This window comes from Canis aureus, chromosome 29 (assembly GCF_053574225.1).
Source record: "Canis aureus isolate CA01 chromosome 29, VMU_Caureus_v.1.0, whole genome shotgun sequence".
Classification (NCBI taxonomy): Eukaryota; Metazoa; Chordata; class Mammalia; order Carnivora; family Canidae; genus Canis; species Canis aureus.
Genome location: NC_135639.1, coordinates 20,466,782 through 20,487,488, shown reverse-complemented (window position 1 = coordinate 20,487,488; position 20,707 = coordinate 20,466,782). Strand labels below are relative to the sequence as shown.

The 20,707-nt window shown below is 37.3% G+C and overlaps 1 protein-coding gene across 16 annotated transcripts in view; it reads right to left on the bottom strand.

Moving 5' to 3' along the window:
- Positions 1 to 20,707, bottom strand: part of LOC144301131 (uncharacterized) — a 71,570-nt gene that overhangs the window by 30,264 nt on the left and 20,599 nt on the right. For 7 of the 16 annotated variants that reach the window (XR_013367858.1, XR_013367861.1, XR_013367862.1 and 4 more), the window contains one exon: positions 18,081 to 18,677. The exons of 5 other annotated variants lie outside the window; for them this stretch is intronic. Coding sequence is in view for 5 of the 11 variants with exons in the window: in XM_077877698.1 (XP_077733824.1) it covers positions 18,623 to 18,677 (55 nt within the window). In the remaining 6 variants the exon portion in view is untranslated. 4 more of the 16 variants (XR_013367857.1, XM_077877692.1, XM_077877693.1 and 1 more) reach the window with 4 other exon arrangements.

Genomic DNA, 20,707 nt, shown 5'->3' with positions numbered 1-20,707 from the left:
GTTTACCAGGTGATGCTGATGCTTCTTGCCCAGAACCATGAGGCTCCATGCCACTCTTCATCCCCAGACACTCAACAGCCAAACCCACACACAAATGCTCATCCATCCATGTAATGTGATGCGCATAAGAATCCTGGATCAGGACCCAGGAACTTATATTTTAATATTAATCGACATCATTAATAATGCTAGCTAACTTTGTCAAATATTTACCACAGTGAGTGTTATTAGAGGTCAAAATACCAATAGACTTATTTAATCTCCAAACCACCCTACTAGCTTGGTATCATTATTCTTATTTCACAGAGGAGGAAACCGAAGGGTTAAATAAATAAATTGCCTACAGTTACAAAAATAAATGGAAAAGCTGAGATCAAACACAAGCTGAGCTTTCATCCTTGCCTAGACAGAGGAAGTCAGAGGAAGAAGATCTTACAAAAGAAGATCTAGGAATGGATCATTGAGTTCAGGAGAGATAGGCAGAGGCCTATGCTCAGTGCCCCAAGCTACACTTTGTGAAACTGATAGTGAATCAGTGCTTCCTCCTGTTGCTCTCAAATCTGAATGGCCAGCACAGAGGTTTCCTCTCTGAGCTCCACGGATATGGACCATCTATACTGGATGTGCTGCACACCCTTCATGAATGGACTCACAGTTTGCCTGTGCCACTGTTCCTCCCCTTATGCTCCCGTGAGAAGGAACACTACCACTTTCCACTAAGTTACACAAACTCAAAATCTGGAAATCATGTCTCATACCTTCATCACACCCCAGTTAATGATGAGTCCTTTAACTCTTGCCTGCCTCATACCTCTCAAAGCTCTCTATTCCCCATCTCCCTGCCACTCCCCAGGCAGTGTGACCAGCATCTCCCCACAACTGCTGTGATAGCCTCTCTAACGCATGCCTCATGCAGCAGTGAGAGTTTCTTTCCCCAAATGATGCATGAAACCCAGGATCCTCAGCATTTTCTGTATACCCTTACATGTGTCCTGCCTGCCTCCTGGGCTTAGTTCAAATCACTCTGCTCATACCCATGTTCCAGCCATGGGTTGTTATTTTAGTCTCCACCATGTTCCTTGGCCTCCAATCTTTCACATACTCTGCCTGCAATGCTCCCCTTAACCTGCCTTAAAAAAGCTATTTGATCAGTCTAATCTTCAAGGCCTTCATCTATAAAATAGGTTTAAAAGATATCAAATAACTGTTAAAAGATGGAATGAATTATATTGATAAGTGCCTATTACATAGTAAGAGTTCAAAAAATTTATTTCCTGAATGTAACCCAGCATTTTAATTTCTCCTATTAATCATCATATCAAAATGTAGTATTCATTTCTATCATTTTTCTAGTTAATTTTTCTAAAAATCTAAGATTTAAAAGAGCCTATGAAAGAATTATCTCACTTTATAAATTCATTAAAATCATAATACATATATCTCACTGTGAACTAGTTTTTAATTACTGCCAAGTTGGCAATATCCCTTAGATGTTAGCATCTTATACGTATTGGACTGTACAATTTTTTTAAAAGATTTTATTTATTTATTCATGAGAGACACAGAGAGGCAGAGACTCAGGCAGAGGGAGAAGCAGGCTCCATGTAGGGAGCCCAATGTGGGACTCAATCCTGGGACCCTAGGATCATGTCCTGAGCCAAAGGCAGATGCTCAACCACTGAGCCACCCAGGGCATCCCTACAATTTTTTTTTAAAGATTTTATTTATTTATTCATGAGAGAGGCAGAGACATAGTTAGAGGAAGAAGTAGGCTCCCTATGGGAGCCTGATAAAGAACTCTGTCCCAGGACCCTGGCATCATGACCTGAACCAAAGGCAGACACTCAACCACTGAGCCACCCAGGCGCCCAGACTGTTACAATTGTCTAAATTGCTGCTTTTTTCTATAAACCACTTAATGAATGGGTAAAAATAAATAGAAAAATCTACACCCTTTCATAAACTCTGGCATAAGCAAAGAAAGAATCTAAATAAATATTAATTAGCACCTAACAGGTAGGAGCAGCATGGGATACAGAGTAATCTGACCATGAAATGAACCTTTATGTGTGCTGTATAAAGTGGAAGCATAGTTGAGGATGTCCAATATATGTAGGATTAGCATCTCCTTAATAAGAATACTATTAAGGAAATGGGTTTGTTGAAAGAGCAAAGCTTTATTATGTGAAAGATAATTAAGAGCAGATTATCTGCCCAGTGCTGTAAGAAGAGATTAAGAAAATTATCAGTGTAAGAAAAATTTGGAAGTAGGTTGAAATTCTGGAGAAAAAATTTTCATACTATTTTCAAAACAGCAATGCTATTTAAGTGCCAAATCATTCAAAACTTCCATTTGTATGCCATTTTGAAAAATATTTTACAAATAAAAAAATAACTATTTGATATTGAAATGTGGACACTCTGTGTATGTGATGGCTTTCTTAGCAAAATCTTTAAGAAACTTCACATTAATTAGTTGAACTCAACATTTGGCAGTTATCTAATTCCCTTGTGCAAGTCCATATAATTCCTAGTTATGCTCACTATGAAAAGTTGGAGCAGGAAGCATTAGTTGTGTTTAGCAGCAGGTGTGATACTCAGAGGAAGGAGATAAAGTAAATGTATTTGAACTGGCAGGTGTGAGTGCCCAGCACCTCTAGGACAGAGGACCCCCATTTCAGACTCAAGCAGACTCGGTCCGTCTCACCACTGCCCCCTACTGGCTGTGGATTTGGGGGGGAGTTACTTAAACTTTCTAAGTCCACTTCCTATAATGTGGAAACAATACCTGCCTCACACCGTGATTGAGATGATTGAATAAGGTGGAGAAGAGGAGCCAGGATTCAAAGACAAGAAGCCTAAAAAAAAAAAAAAAAAAAAAAAAAAAAAAAAACAAAGACAAGAAGCCTGACTCCAGAGCCTCTGCTTTCAAACAACGCTTTTAACATTTGACCAAAATGGGCCAACCAATATAAACGATAAAATTTGACCTCAATATACCAAATTCAAAGCCTGAGACTGCCAGCTAGGCTCAGCAGGAAGTCAGAGAAGACTGTAAAGGAGAGAGGGAGTGCAAAGCATCAGCCAGGGATCCATTCCTGAAAAGGACCTGCAGAGCCCAAACAGGGCATCCAACCTGGACCATGTTATTTCCTGTCCCCATCTTCATCTCTGTTACCACTGATTGGTGAGTCCTCCACCAAGGAGGGATAGCCTCTCAAACTAGCTCTGGTATGAATGATCCTGGTCCCGGTGATGAGACCAGTTTTCATCTCTCACAGTTTTCAGGGGAAATCAGGAGTTTACAAGTTCACTTCCCCCCTACCCCCACACTCAATGCTAAAATGCTTGTATCTACAAGAAGTTTGGGTCAAAAAAAAAAGGGGGGGATCTTAATTTAGATACACTGGAGTTGATGACAAGGCCCTCTGATAAAGGTCTTGGGAAAGCAGAAAAGATTTTATTATAAAATACTTAAGCATTCTCCAGGATATTGAAAATTGGAAAACCTGGCCTTTTATCCTGAGCTTCCCTGATGTTCATTCAACAATCATTAGTTAAGCACCTAAGGTGCACCAAGCCCTGGGGACATACAATCAAGATCAAACAAACTCTCTGCTACAAGGAAGCCTGAGGGCTGGGGCCCAGAGAACAGAGAAGAAAGGCTACAGTGTTTGCTCTTACCTGGAGTGGAGTAAGACAGGGTCTTGAAACCAGCTTCCCAGCAGAGGTAGTGATTGACTTGAAACTTGAAACAGTATGTGCTTCCCAGCCAAGTGGAAAAGAATGGCCCTTCAAGTTGAGTCATCAAGTGGAAAGTCATGAGGCTGTAACATATGTGCATGATTCCTCTAATCCTCAGTGTTCTCATTCCTGGATGGGGCTGTAAAGCACTTTTCATGACAGATAGACCAGGCTGCACCACTCATCAGTTGTGTAAGCAGGAGCCCAGATATTCCCCTCCCCAGACTCTGGATCTTATTTTAATATCGTAAATATCCCTAACCTCCTTCTACTGCTTTATTTTTCTGTTGCTTCTAACGTACCATCTACTTTATTTATTTATTCATCTGATTTCATCTGCCAAAATGTAAACTTTAGAGTGTAGAAGTCTGTGATTCTTGTTCTCTGTAGGATCACCATCAGCTAGAACAATTGCTATTTGTTGAAAGAATGACTGAATAATTAAGTGTAAAGTGGGAAGAATAATATTAAGTATTTCATGATTTGGCTTGAAAGTGACACAGTATGTAAAGCATTTAGCACAGTAGCAAGTACATATGTGCTGGATAAAATTAGCTATTACTAATGGATACAATAAAACTTGTCCAGTATGCGCACAAAGAGAAAATGGTGTGTGTGCATGCATGTGTGTGTGTGTAAATAACTACAAAATGTTGTAAGAGTAAATCACAGCATGGTCATCACACCCATGTGCATATCACACTTGCTGTAGTAGGGCTTGCAGGAGTATTTTTCACAAACAAGCAGCTTGAATCCTAAGAAAAATATTCTCAATATAAATTATCCACTTTGTTCTGGAGAAATTTCCCTCCAAGACCTCATTTTCATTTGTCCATTGCACCCATGAATCAAATATGCCTTGGGCAAAAAAAAGGATGTGGCTGCAGACACATGGGTATTTTTCCCAAAATACAAGCAGTGTTTTAAAATGCGAGGATAAACAGCTACCCTGAGAGATCACTGGCAGTGGATGTTGGAGCCCTCTTGTCATCACACAGAACTGAGCTACAATACTAAAAGGCTCAATGATGGAGGTGAACTCACTCCAGTGAAAGAGCCAGGATCCAGATGAGGCAAGTGTCAAAAAATTCAGAATTCAAGATAAATAACATTATAATTCAATATTTTAAAAAGTCAAAATAATGCAGAAAAATCTCCAGTGAGCCAAATGTCAAAATTTTAAATAAAGATTAGTGTTATGCTGAATCGTACTGGAGACTTAGAAAAAAAAAAATGTGCACCTCTACATACATGTTTTTTATGTGATTTTTAGTGATTAATTTTTCCAGAATACTAAAGTAGTTGTACAATTTTTTAAATGGGAAAAAGGCATATAGAATTAACCTCATTAAAAATTCATTTAATTCATTTAATTTTATTTAATCAGCTAATTCATATAATTAACTTCATTAAAATTTTTAAAGATCATTTTCGGTCAAGAGAAATTGTCAAATATGGCAATTCTATTAATGAAACATGATAAAAGCAACAAAGTAGATTTTGAAAATATTATTGATGAATTTACTCCCATTAAAGCCAGGAAAGTAGAAGTATGATACACAATCTGTTACTGCTATAAATAAAATATTTAAATATTGTAGTTTTCTTCTTTTATGAAAATTTTAAGATTCAATATTTTTACATGTTAGCAGCTAGTTCACTATTTTTAAGGCCTTTTGAGGGCCAAATTAAATATATCTTTCTACTGGCCAGAGACAGCTAGAAATCTATAAACTCTGATCTATTTGTTTCTAAAGATGCTATGCTTTTCATTGCTATTTATCTCCTCAATTAAAACATAAGTAAGTCTCCTGAGTATAGGAACACATCATAAAATATCACAGAGAGAACCATTTGAAAAACCCTTCATTAATTGCTGATTAAGAGACTACTTTGTAGTCATGCCCTTCACCCTGGCACATACAATGTGATCTACCATACAATCTTCCATATCAAGTCATTATGACCAAGATGGTGCCCTTAATCTGAAGCCAGACTCATACCACAGAAAATGACAAACACATCCTCACAAAGGCAAGGCTGTACCTGAGTCCAAGCATTGCTCCAAGAGCTTCTCAAATGACATCAATCTGCAAGTTGGAAAACACAGTTCGCTGTCCTCTAGCAGAGGGTTAAAGAGAAGTAGACAAGGTCATAAACCCATTTCTTTTAAGAATCCCATCTCTATTTTAGAACAGTTGAGCATAGTTAGAACAGTTTTCGAATTACTGTTTTGTTTCCAGCCTTGTTTGTTGAGCTTCAAAGTCAAACTTTTCTTTCTTTTGAATGTTCTTGAATGTCCCATGCTGGAATTCAAGACCTGAGTTTGAGCCTGTGGAAGCTTGCCCGGTGTTGTTAATCTCCCTGATCCTATTGTCATCTTTGAAGTGTGAAGGACATCAATAACGATCTCATTTCACTGATATAGATTCAGTGTCATACCGAGAGGAAAAGCGCAGATTCTGAAGTCAAATATAAATATGAGTCTCAGCCATGCAACTTACTACCTTTATAACCTAGAGAAAGTTACTTACTTAGCTGAAACTTAGTTTTCACTCCTATAAAAAATTGGGTGCCATAATAGCTCCTATTTCATAGGATCTTCTGAGAGTTCTCTGAAGATGAGCTCATACCTGTAAAATAGTGAGGTAGTAAAAATCCTACCAACAAAGAGAAATCTTTCCATATTAATATGGAAATAAAGAAAACTGATGTATTTAGAGTAGATGCATATATGTAGTCCACCAGAGACTACAAAGTCAGAATAAAATTTCACACAATTTAAACTGCAAAGCAGATCCAAAATTCACTTGGGATTTGAGGTAGCTATTTGTTTAGTTAATTGACCTCCTCTGTAAGAGTAATAAAGCTTCTCTTATCTCCTGGAAAAAACAAATAGTTATACCTCGAAATAGACTCCCAGAGGTGTATTTTCACATTTCAAGGGGGAATGAGTCTCATGACCTTGAACACAACTCTACATTGCAAAATTGAAGATTGGGCTTTTCTAGTCCCTGGAGAGATTATTCTACGGTGCAAAGGTTAGAGAAAGATCTCAGCCCACACCCACAATGGCCCCTAAAAAGACATTCTAAGAAGGGGAAGGCAGGAAAAGAGTCTCTTTCCCCTTTCGTCCTTTGTCATCCTTGTAAAAGCCCCCTCCTCCTAAATTATAAATATGAGAAATTATTTAGTAGGTATGAAAACTGTGGCAAACTCTAGGTATGTTTTTATTTTTTTAATTAAATGTTTTTATTTGACTATTTTATTTTGACATACATTTTGTTTCTCCTCCAAGGTTGCAGGATCACATGAAGAAAATATCCCAGGAAGATCTACTTTCCATTAAAAAGGAGTATGGTGTCCTCCTCTGAGACTGCTACTGCCAACCTGCCTCCCACACTGTCCACCAAGAAAATAAATCTAGGCAAAATCACATCTATGGAGAGGCACTAAGCAAATAATGTGCCACAGTGGCACACTAAATTCTGCTCACAGTAAGGATCTATTTTTAAAAAGTTATTATGTGTAAATAGTATTAAATCTATGTGTATATGTGTATGATACTAAACATAATATATATATAGTTACTATATATGGATATATACTAATATAGGAAAAGATGTTAGGGTTCAAAGCTGACAGTCAAGACAGGATTCTCGAAATGTCTTAAGTGCAAAAAGGTAGTTTTATTAAAGTGCAGGGACAGGACCTGTGGGCTGAAAGACCTCCATCAGGGTGATGAGGAATGGAGTGACCCATTATACATTTTCAAGTTGGGAAGGGGTTAGGGATAGCATTAAGTCACTAAGGAATTTTGGAAGCATTCCCAGGACCTTGAAGGGGCTAGTTATTGTTGTTATTGTGGGAAAAGGTCATTTATTGCTTTCTAATAAAACCTTAGCCATGAGACCCTTCAGATGCATATCGGTGAGCCATATGCTTGGGGAATGATTGCCAACACATATCTTGAGGGGTTTAAAGATAAAAGAAATTTCTAAAGGAATTTCTATATGTTAAAGTAGACTTACAGGATCCTGGGGATCAGGCTAAAATTGTGTTTTGCCCTTAGCAAAGTATTAACATTGAGGCAGTTGAGTCCCTAGAGGAATGTCACTTTGCCTATTTTGAAGACTTGTCCATGGGTTGTAAGTAGTAAGGAAATTTAATAAGTTTTCTTCTGCCTTTGTTTCCCATAACATATATTACATATATACATACATATATACACAATCACACACATCTAATTAAGAAAGAATGTAGCTGACTTAATTTACATATAAACATTTCACATCCACTGCAGATGTTTAAAAGACCCAAAAAGGATTTATTGGCATAATAAACTGAGCGCTTATAAAAATTTTAATGTATGTTTTTGAACATTTGGACACAGGAGAGGAAGGGAAAGCTTCACAATTGGACACACTGTTCACCTGGAAGGCGGAGTCTTGCCTAGTCCATGAGGACACTTTTCGCAAATTAAAAACCTTCTCCTTTTCTCCTATATGCAGCTCCCTTTCACTTCTAGGATGAGTACCACACTCCAATTAACATCTCACATAACAGTAGGTGCCATCCTGCTGAAAAGATCTTATGGAAGATTAGGCAGTCTGACTGTCCATCGGACTCTTCTTTAACCCTTCTCTCCCACTCAAAATTTCTATCTCTAGAAAACTCACCAAGATTCTGAGGATTTGAAGTCTGCAATCGTTCAGGTTAATAGATCAACTCTCAGATGAGATAAAAGATAAATCCCCAAATACAACTTAATTCTCACTACTGCATCTAGCTGTGTAAATGGAACACAGTAGATATTCATTAAAAATATGCTGAAATATTAACTGACTAAATTGCTTTTTAATAACCCAATAATCCCAAATAGGCAATTAAATGGGTTAATTTTTTGGCACTTAAAGGAAACACAAAGCCAATAGTGAAGATTTTCTAGGTCAATATCTTTCTCATTAAGAAGATATTGTTTTATTTTTTTTTAAGATTTTATGTATTTATTTGGAAGAGAGAGAGAGATTGAGCAGAAGAGTGGGGCAGAAGGAGAAGGAAAGGGAGAAGAAGACTCTCTGCTGAGTGTGGAGCCTGACCTGGGGCTAGATCCAATCCCAGCATGACCCGAGCTGAAGTCGGATGCATAGCCCACTTATCCATCCAGATGCCCCAAGAAGATATTCCTTTTTTTTTTAAGATTTTATTTATTTATTCATTCTGAAAGACACACAGAGAGAGAGGCAGAGACACAGGCAGAGGGAGAAGCAGGCTCCATGCCGGGAACCTGATAGGGGACTCGATCCCAGGTCTCCAGGATCTCTCCCTGGGCCAAAGGCACATGCTAAACTGCTGAGCCACCCAGAGATCTCCCAAGAAGATATTCTTGAAGAACAAAGTAAGATAGAGATAGGAAACATGGGCCCTTGTATATTAGCCAGATTTGATGATATTCATTTTAGTAGAAAGAAATATAAAGAAAAAAGTATTTCTTAATATGTCATTCCTCCATATACTTCCATAAATGCAGCTCTTTAGGGGTTTCGGATAGGTAGCTATAATGGCTGTAATTCATTGCATTCCCACTGTACATTGTATATATGGCTTATCTTACTTGATTTTCTAAACTATTTGATGAGTTTATATCATAATCCCTAATTTATGATAGAGAGAAAACAAATCTCAAGAGGTTAAATAACTCACCTCAAATCATTTAATTAACAAGTTGGAGAAACAGAGTTTCACCTCAGATCATATGACCCAGAATCTATGTGCCTAACCAGTAAAATATACAGATAGTAACTTTTGTTATTAGCAACCTGAGCTTCTTAAGTACAAGAGAGACTAATCAGGGCCAAAAGTTTGAGGAAAGACTTAATAGAGAAATTATGAGATTCCTATTCCTAGAAAATTTAAAACAAGGAAAATATCTGCTTGCAAATTTTAGAGGAAGCAGCAGTGCTAGAGACTGTCCATTCATCTCTCTTATCGTTGAGAAACCTCTCTCTCCTATAGTTGAGAAAATTGATGACCAGACACAGAAAAAAGTAGTATAGTCACTACGCAAGTTGCAGGAAATCCAGAATAGAAACTCAGGTACATTTATACTCTTCATCTTCAGATGAAGTTCATCATATTAAGCTACTTGATTTCTCGTTAGAGTGGTTTGACCATAGCCTGTTTGAAGGGGGAAATTCTTGCTGACTGTGCTACTAGCTATATATGTGCAGCCACAAAGATTCTGTTTCCCTGATGCACTAACATTTTTTAATAGAAAGATCAAAATCTCTTTTCCTACAAATACTAAGAAGGATGTGTTCTCAATTATCTCAAACTCATAACTGATAACATGGGGAAATGATTAGCAGCATTACATAACCTAATCTTTACTATGAAAGATTTTAGATTGACTCTCACTATTAATTCAGCATTTGGTTCAGAGCAACAGTTTCTTGGAAACAAATAATAAAAAACATATTAAGCACTTTTCTTCTCTAATGCCACTTAATCTATATGTGAAGCTAGGGAGAAAATCAAACAAAACATTTTTCTTTTTGTGAGGACCCAAACATTCCTCAGAAATAATTGTACACCTTAGAGTTCCCACAGAGCATGTGTTTTGTTTTTGTTTAATCACATCATCATAAACTATTAGTCAAGTAAAACTGCTAAATTGACCTTACTTTCCAGTAGATTCTAGGGCCTTGATCTGTCCCATAGTTCTGGTGATCTCTTACAAAGTTTCCCACATACACACTTATCTGCCTTTGTGCTACCAGTCTCCAAAAGAAACAGGCTTCCTCTCGATGATTAGAATTCAGTTCCTAGAGCTATAGTGCTGGACCTTGAGACTTTGGAGATGAAGGAAAGCAAATGCCAGATTAAAGGTTGGCAGTTCTTAAAAACTGGTAATCAAATAGTGACCATTAGAGAAATGTCAAGATTGAATCCTTCGGGGAGGAATAAAAAAGGATTAAGACAACTGAATAAATAAGGGGAAACATGTAAAAGGAAAATAAAAGTCCACTATTTCTTTTTCTACTGAATTTAGCACGTGCATGCACAACACATTTCATTGTTTTGTTTCTCTTCAACTAGATTCATAGAAGTCCTAGAATTGAAAAACACAAAGGAGGAACACCTGGGTGGTTCAGTGGTTAAGTGTCTGCCTTTGGTTCAGGGCGTGATCCCAGGGTCCGAGGATTGAGTCCCACATCGAGCTCCCTGCATGGAGCTTGCTTCTCCCTCTGCCTATGTCTCTGCCTTTCTCTCTCTCTCTGTGTCTCTCATGAATAAATAAATAAAATCTTAAAAAAAAAAAGACACACACACACACACAAACAAAAGCTGGATTTATAGTCCAACTAGACATCTTCCATCTAACAAATCACTATGCAGTTGTTCAACCTGTTGAATAACTACAGAAATGTGTGTGTGTGTATTATTTTTGAGGGGTAGCAGAATTGACAAATTTGTTATCCTAAAATATGCCTTTTTGGCATAAAAATTATTTTAGGCTGATCATATTTTTAAAAACCAGCCAATAGAAGACAAACTCTGAAAACCAAGTGGAAATTACCCTTTTGAATGAGTAATTTACATTTATAAGGGAAATCTCCATTTCTAAGGATATCTCTCTATGTACCAGGAAGAGAACTAAGTCTGTAGAAACTCCTATCAATGGTATGGATTTAAACCTGCCTAACAACCATACCCTTGGTTACCATGCTTTGCCTGAAAACCTGGCTCTCTCTCACCCAATATCTTCTGTCTTCAGCCTGAGTTGGTATTTAAGTGATGGCCTGGGTCATTTGGGGGAATTACTCAGTTTTCTTGGGTATTTACCATGTGAATATAGGAAGTATACATGCTATTAAACTTCTGCTTATTTCTCTCCTATCAATCTTTTTTTTAAGATTTTATTTATTTATTCATGAAAGACACACAGAGAGGGGGAGAGAGAGAGAAAGAGAGAGAGACAGGGGCATAGACATAGGCAGAGGGAGAAGCAGGCTCCATGCATGGAGCCAGACGTGGGACTCAATCCCAGGTCTCCAGGACCACACCCTGGGCTGATCCAACCTGAGCTGCCCTAATCTGTCCTCCCTGCTGAGAACCTAGAAGGGTAGAGAGAAATGATCTTTTCTCCTTCTATATTTTCCACATAGAAAATAAATAAAATTATTTTTCATTGATGTTTCCCCAAATATGTAAGAATACAATAAATTTGTTACTCCTATACACTGCGTGGGAACATAAGAAATTGTTATCAACTTTCAGGAAAACACTGTGATAAGGAATATAATATGCAATCATTTTGATGTAGTTGAGATAGGAAACTGAAGGCACTCCATTTTTATAAAGGCTCCTTTCTAGTGTTTTTCTGTGAGGCCCTATTGACTCATGTTCTGTATTTTACCTTGCATCTGAATAAACCATATAAGCTATGTTCTTACTCCAAGGGGGAAACCAGAAAGTTGATATTTCTCTGAGTTATATCCTAGGCCCCCAAACACCTGATAACATCTAAGAAGAACAAGATCCCAAACATGTTCCAAGACATTCACTTCAAACAAATCTCAGCTGACACTGGCATCAATACCTCGTATCTTTGATGATTTATGAAATAACACCTATTAGTCACCTGTCATTCACCTTTGATCAGACACTAACATGGACTCCTGAAGAAACACATACCCTGGACCCCTTCCCAATATAAACCCCTATTCCCAAGTGATAACGAGACTCTCCTTTTCTTTCTCAGTCTCCCAGATACTCTGTCTGCTAAATGTCACTTACACTATTCAATAAACTTTCACTTCCAGGTCACCTGGGTGGTTCAGTGGTTGAGTGTCTGCCTTTGGCTCAGGTCATGATCCTGGGGTCCTCGGATGGAGTCCTGCATCAGGGTCCTGGTAGGGAGCCTGCTTCTCCCTCTGCCTATGTCTCTGCCTCTCTCTGTGTGTCTCTCACGAATAAATAAATAAAATCTTTAAAAAATAAGTAAACTTTCACTTCCTCCTGGATCTGATTTGATTTCTATCCTGTGGAATCCAAGGACTCAAGGACACTCTTGGGTGGTCCTGCAGGACCCTGCTGGTTTCTCACCCCTGGCCTGCCTACATCATAGTAGATTACATTTCTTGTAATTATCTTAAATTTTGAGAAGTCATAAACACAAAAATAGCAACTATATGATTGTGAGTTGCTTTTCTAACAATAAGATAACAGCTGCATCTGTAATGTTGACATAACTGAATATCATACATTAATTCTAAATTATGGTCAGAAAAATATAGCATCATGGAGTTTTTTTTTAATATGATATTCATTTAAAAGAGCAGCATAGGGCAGCCCAGGTAGCTCAGCAGTTTAGCGTCGCCTTCCACCCAGGGCGGCGTGATCCTGGAGACCCTGGATGGAGTCTCACCTCAGGATCCCTGCATGGAGCCCGCTTCTCCCTCTGCCTGTGTCTCTGCCTCTCTCTCTCTTTCTCTCTCTCTCTCTCTCATGAATAAACAAAATCTATACAAAAAAATTGACAAATATCCACCAAAGACATAAAATTACATTATATGTAATGTAATTACATGATTACAACCAGTAAAACTATTGCCATTGGAAGTAGACTAGTAGGAACTCAGTCTTCCACTTATACATTGAATAATACTCAGGTTCATACTTTGAAGCTTGAGTGACTCCTTTTTCTATTTATCAATATTCTATAATTATAATTCTATAATTCTATAATATATTCTATAATTGTAATTCTGTAATTCTATAATATATTCTAGGATTGTAATTCTGAAATATATTCTATAGTTCCAAATAATTTTTCTGTTTATTATTAAAATACACAAAATTTGAGAGCATTCTTTCTTCTGTTGAGCTTAACATCAAGCTTCTGTTGTCAGGATATGTATTTCTTTGTAATACGCTTTCTCTACAGCACCTTGAGTAGAGTTTAATACATAAAGTTAATAAATATTAAATAAAAAGAAAATAGGAGAGATGAGGGAAGGAAATTACACAATATATATGATTCTACATGCAGTTAATAGAATATCTGCCACAAGTTCAGAGATAGTTTCTTCCTCTTTCAGGTCCTCCTTATCCACTTCCTCATTATTATCATCATCATGATTACTATGATGTTATAATCTATTTCATAAAGAATCTGATACAATCAAGTCTGCCCATGCATCTCAATTAAGTTTTCCTAATGAGTAGCATAACAAAAATAGCTATAAATCTCACAATCATATAGTTGCTATTTTTGTGTTTATTAACTTCTCAAAATTTATGATAATGACAAGAAATGCTATCTACTATGATGTAGGCAGACCAGGTCTGAGGACCCAGCGGGATCCTGCAAGACCATCTAAGAGAGCCTTGGCTTCCACAGGATAGAAATCAAATGAGAGCCAGGAGGAAGTGAAAGTTTATTGAATAGTGTAAGTGACATTATAGCAGACCAAGTATCTGAGAGACTAAGAAAGGAAAGGAGAGTCTCACGTCATCACTTACAGACTCAAGATCAAAGTAATATTAATCAAAACTTTAAAATGTGTGAAAAAATAATTTGCAATTTCATTAATAAACAATCTTAATATTTTGAAAAGTTGGTAGAAATGTGGTAAATAGGTAATTAGACAAAAAGCTTAGAGCAAACAAGCAAAGTTTTTCTGTTATCAGTAAAAAGATATGTTCAGATGCTGTTCAAAACATTAGAGAGAACCTTTCTTCCCTTGAAGTATGCACAATCTGAAGTGCAGTTTTGGAAAAAGACAGCAAGGTAAAGTGTCACATATTAGACAGAAAAGAACTTAAAGTATGTATCAGTTAGAGTGTACAAATGCTGTGGAGGGTAGACTAATGGCCCCCCCGAGGATGTTCACAACCTAATTTAAAGAACATGTGAATATATTATCTTTTATGACAAAAGGAAGTTTTTAGATAAGTAAAGATCTTGAGAAGGGAAAATTTTCCTGGAATATCCATATAGACCCAATGTAATCACAAGGGTCCTCATAAGAGGGAGTAAGGAGGGTAAAAGTCAGAGAGAGAGAAATGTAGGGGTGGAAGCAGAAGTTAAAGAGGAGAAAATATGCTATGCTTCTGGTTTTCAGGACCAATGAATGTGAAGATAACCTCTATAAGTTTCTTCATTGGAGCCTCCAGTAGAAACACAGCTTTGCGAACACTTTGATTTTAGCCCCTTGAGATATTTTTCAGACTTCTGACCTCCAAAGCTATAAGATAATAAGTTTGTGTCATTTTAAGACACTAAATGTATAGTAATCTGTTACAGCAGCAATATGAAACCAGTATACCTGCCTATCAGTGACTGAAATCATAACATCATCCATTGTTTACCTACTAAGAAATCTGGAAGTTGGCAGGTCCACCATCAGGGCAATGGCTAAACAATGTTTTCAGAAAATCAAGTTCTTTGTGTCTTTCTGTTCTTCTATCTTTTAAGTATTGATTTTCATTGGTAGAACTGTTTGTTCTCCAACAAAAGATGGCTATCATATCCCCCAACACTTTCAAGGCTAAAGATTTATTCCTAAATAGAAATACAGACTGCAATTATCACAACAACAAATCTACGAGCAAATGCCAAAACAAACACTTTTGGCACTAACACTAAATAAAATCAAGTAAAGAGTTATCCCTTCATTTCTTTCCCAATCAGGAAACTCTAGAATCCTATCCCTTCACCCCACTTGATGTCCCTTTTTCTTTCATTGTCCAAAATTGGGTTACTAAGTCACCCTCAAGTACAAAGGAAGTTGAGACAGTGAATATGTGGTAAAGTTCATAAGAGTTCAATTACTCCTCTATTACCCTCCAAAAGCATGGTTTATTAGCAAGATAGAATAAATCAGATCAAAGAATGCCCACGGGAGGGCAACTAACTGTATCTGCTACAAGATATTTATCCTGACAACAAGGAGCAACTATTACAATTAGGTGAGGGCCTTTCATGATGTCACTCTCCAAAGGAGAGGATCATTTTCCCACCTGATTTGTTAATCAGTAAACTGCAATGAAAACGAGCTGTTTAAATCAGCTTTTTCCAAAAGGGCACACCAGAAGACTGGTCCTCAGGGATAGTTTGGGGGAACAAAGATTTCTGTTGTATGTGTGCATGTATGTATAAATAAATTAAATGAATAAATGAATAAATAAATTCTCATTACACATAAGCATATTAAAAGTTTTGATAGTTAAATATTTAAATATCTCCCAAAGCAATAAAAAAAATAATATATTGTCTTATTTCACAGTAATAGCCCATTGAATACCTTTCAGGAAGTTTAGTAAATGATGTCTCCTCTCCCTGGTCCCTCAGGAGGCAGACCAGATTCTGGATAGGTATTTAATATGTATCTTAGGAAAAATCTGTAGGTACTATTGATAGCCCAGCTCACTGCTAATTGTATGGCACATCAACAATGCTTGTGTTTATTCTTCCCCTTTGATCAGATCCAGCAAGGTATAAATTAGGCTGGGATGGGTAAATTGTCTTACATTTTGTCAGTTAAGGAAACTTTGACAGAAACTGATGAGTTTAACCAAGCAGAGGCAACACTGAAATTTAAGCAGCTGGCATCTTGAATTGTAATGAGAAAAAAAGAAAATGTTTAGGAAGACTTAGAGAAATTATGAAAAGTGGAAACAGCCAATTAGAGTTGTGCTTATTGTAATGGATGCTTTCATTTAAGTGACTTGGTGACAGATCTCTTTCCAGTTCTCAGCTCTGTAAATAGCCCGTAAGAAAAGAATAAGTCACAGAGTTAGAAGAGCTCTGAAATTACATGCTGTCTTTCTGTCCTCTTTCCAGAACTTTGCTGGTGTTCCCTTCTTAGCTTTCAACATTTCTTTTCCTAGAGCACTCAACATGTAGCCCAGCCAGCATCCAGAAGCCAGGAGAGCCTGTCATGTGTTTCTAAAGCTGAGTGCTATTGACCCCAAATTTCGTGGCCTACATGCTGATATGCAAAAAATATGTTCTTTGAATCTTCCACCTGCACTTTTCAAAGATGTTCCTTACTGCTATATCTAACAAGGACAAGTACAGGGTGAAATCAAACTCAGAACAGAACCATTAAGCAGACACTGGATCTCCATTTGGATCCCAAAGAAATTCTGCAGATGCTCCCTCACAGCTGTCAGTCACTTTGGGAAAGAAACATTTTAACCCTTTGAACAGAGATATTCAATGTACACTGGAAGCAGCATTAACTTTTATCCAAGATTCATAAGGTTTATTCAACAACTAAACTCCTGTATAGTCAAGAAAACCAATGTCTCCAAGGCTTGGAGCATTGTCCTGTGAATGCCATAAGCAATCAGGCTGGTGGATCAGAGTATTAGCACTCAGATTTCACGTATGAAAATTTACGTATCAGTTGAATTCCTCCAGAGACTTGGATTCCAAGGACTTGTCAAAAATGCTTTTTCCTCCCTCCTGAACTACCCACTTGACTTTGGGCTCTGTGGTTTAACTGAAGACACTCATGGCTCAAAGAGCCTAGAGGAGGTCTAGTGGATAGATGTTCAAAGTACAAATAAAAGGAATATAAGAATTTGGTTCTCACAACCAAAGTGATCATCTTTACTGCACTATATCCACTTTTTTAGAACATCAACCAACCAACTCATCTATATACTGACTGCCAAACATAGATATTCAGCTATTAAGTTGAACACAGCCTATGTACCTGACTCCAAAGCCCATTTATCCTCATCACTGCCTCAAATAACAGTAAATATATAGCTCACTCTGGTAAGAAGTGGCTTGGGACTTTTAACCAGGAATCCTGAGCTCAGAGTCTCACTGATATTGGTCAGGAACTGGTAAGAGAAATCACATCCACTAACATACAGTCTCCCTTTTTAGACTTAAAGCACTAAAATGTTTGTAAGGTCAAAGAAGGGTCACTAGAGAAGAGATGAAAATAAGTAACACAATTGGGACACCAACAGGTAGCACTTCCATCAAAGAAAAAGGCCACCAGTGGCTTCACTGGCAGTTCTCAGCCTGTACTTTAGACATGCCCCCAGCAAGGAATTGCTATCAAAGTATATTCAAAGCAATGAGTCAAAAGTACTAACTTCTGGGATCCCTGATGGGATCAGGTTTGGCGCCTGCCTTCGGCCTGGGGTGTGATCCTAGAGTCCTGGGATCGAGTCTTGCATCGGGCTCCCTGCATGGAGCCTGCTTCTCCCTCTGCCTGTGTCTCTGCCTCTCTCTCTCTCTCTCTCTCTCTCTCTCGAATAAATGAATAAAATCTTAAAAAAAAAAAGTACTATCCTCTTTAAAATATACCTCATTTTCATGGTGACATCAGATTCTCTTACTTTGCATCCTGGAGAACTATAGATTCTTAGTAGAATCTATAACCAGACCTGGTTGGTTTCTATAAGATGCAAGTAATATAAATGCCCTCCCCAAGAGAAACCCAGGTGTGTGGGGTGTCAAATGCACATGGCGGCTAAGCTGAGGTGAAGTCATATTTTAAATCATACACTACAAAGGCCATTTTCCTTTCTGTATACTGTCCAGAGATGCTAAATTCTGTATCTGTGTATTAAACATAGCTAGCAGGAGAATGTCAAAAATGTCATCAGGGATTTGGATCTGCCACAGCTATTTAATTTAGTCATCCCATGGGACATTGAGGGAACATGGTATTCTTTACAATGTACTTAATTTCTTGTCATCTCTCCAGAACCAGCTCATTTCATCTTCACAAGTATTTTAACTATCATACAACTATAAATTAAATTTTATAAGCTACCCTGAGTTCATTTTCAATGACAATCTTATGGATCAAACCCAATTTCTAAATACTCTATTGAAGGTTCTTCATGGAGTCTCCATTTCATGATTATACTGTTGTCTTCTTTCATCTCTGCAGATCCTATGCAGTGTAAAAGCAGAGTTAAAAGATTTTTCTCCAGTACCTGAAAGAATTCTTCCCTCTTCTGGACTCCCATAGTCTTTTGTGTATCCTTGGTCTATGACATTTATAATGTTCCTCATTTTAGAGATATTTACTTATACCTCATCTTCTCTTCAAACTGCAAACCCCTTAAAAACATTGAGGTGCATTCATCTTTTTCATCTCCCCTGTGTCTAAACCAGTCCTATATATACATCTAATTCAATCCATTCTTATTAAATAGAATAAGATTTTTTAAAAAAAACTCAATAAATTTAGTAATAAATATGACACAGAGAATCAGAGAAAAGTAATGTGGTGTAAGTATTAAAAGCATGAATTTTATTGTCAGACAGCTTTGCAACTCACTAATTGTGAAAATTTGGTAAATAAACATAAATATTCTAAGTCTTAGTTTCTTGAGATCTGTGAGAGATGGAGATATCTCTGCGACATGCCTCATAGAGCTTTGGTCAGAATTTAATGGGATGATGCCTTTTCAGCAGCTCAGTGTAGTAAATGCCCAATAAATATTGCTATTATTTTTCCGTTGAAAATGAAAGTACCAAGACATATAAGACATGTTCATGCTTTCTATTTATCTCTCTTTCTATGTTTTTCAATATATTTCTCTCAAAACACACACACACATGCACACACACCACATATTTTATATGGAGTCACATCAGTAAAAATAATGAAGTGCCACAAAAGGATTAATTATCACTTACATTTTATCATTCCTCAACACTTAAAACTTCTGCCAAACAAAAAACAAATCAAAACTTAATTAAGGACAGACTTTTGTCAAGATAACTATTGCAATAGAGCATTCTCTGCTCCAACCTCAGGATCTGTAAGTGTCTCAAAACTAAGCAGAAAAAGGCTTTTCTTTTATAGGAAGAGTTGAGTAAGTCTGGCAGGAATGTTTTGGGAAAGGCAGCAATCAATGAAGACTAGAAAACAGCATGATTGCAGTGGTTCAAGAGAAAAATGTTCCTGTCTGTGATGGGCTGATTCTCAGAATGAGTTGTTAAAGGGCGGAAGGATGGAAAGCTATATTCTGCATCTTATTGGTTGCTGAACCAAGCCACAGTTTAGGGGTCTATGGGAAGGAAAGGAGTCTGACTAAAGTTTGGTCAAGCTAATTAGTAGGTAAGCAATAGGCAATTATGAACACTTGGTCATTACATATCACTTCTATTTCACTGACTAAAGCAAGTCACATAGCTATACCCATTTTAGAGGAGGAAGGAAAGTACTATCGCAATGTGTCAAACAGGATAAGAATATACTTATGAATAGACCAAGTGACTACCACAGTGGCTTTCAATCTCTCCCTTCCTCTTCATAAAAGAAATAGATCTCCTGACAACAGGTGACTTCTACCAGTGTGACCTTGCCTTACATAAGGAGGTTTCAAAATGCTATTCTTACAGGAACTTGACCAAGGTATCTTAAAATGGAAAAAAGTATGCATTTTCCCCAATGTTCATTAAGAAATTAGAACAACAGATTGAATTATTTGCAGTTATATATTTTTCTTTCATAAATGTTTAACTTCAATAACTGCTATAACCTATAATCTATTAATGTTAGGCACTAGGATAATTTATTTAGCCCTCAAGGTATTCTATAGGTACTTTGTCACATGAATAAATTTGAGTAGCTCTACTGCATCTCATAGGCCTGAGGGAATATCTATCTTCTCTATCTAGTAGATCAAAAACTCTGGATAACAAATCTAGATAAATCATCCATTCTATTTACAAATCATAGGAGCAAGTAGAGATAAGAATATCTGCCTAGGGGTGCCTAAGGGGGCGCAATGTTAAGCAGTTAAGCAACTGACTCTTGACTTTGGCTCAGGTCGTGATCTCAGGGTTGTGAGATTTCACATGGGCACTGTGTTTAGCAGGGAGCCTGCTTGGGATTCTCTCTCCCTCTCCCTCGTCTCCCTCATGTCTCCTTCCATCCAGAGTCTCTCTCTCTTAAAAAAAAAAAAAAAA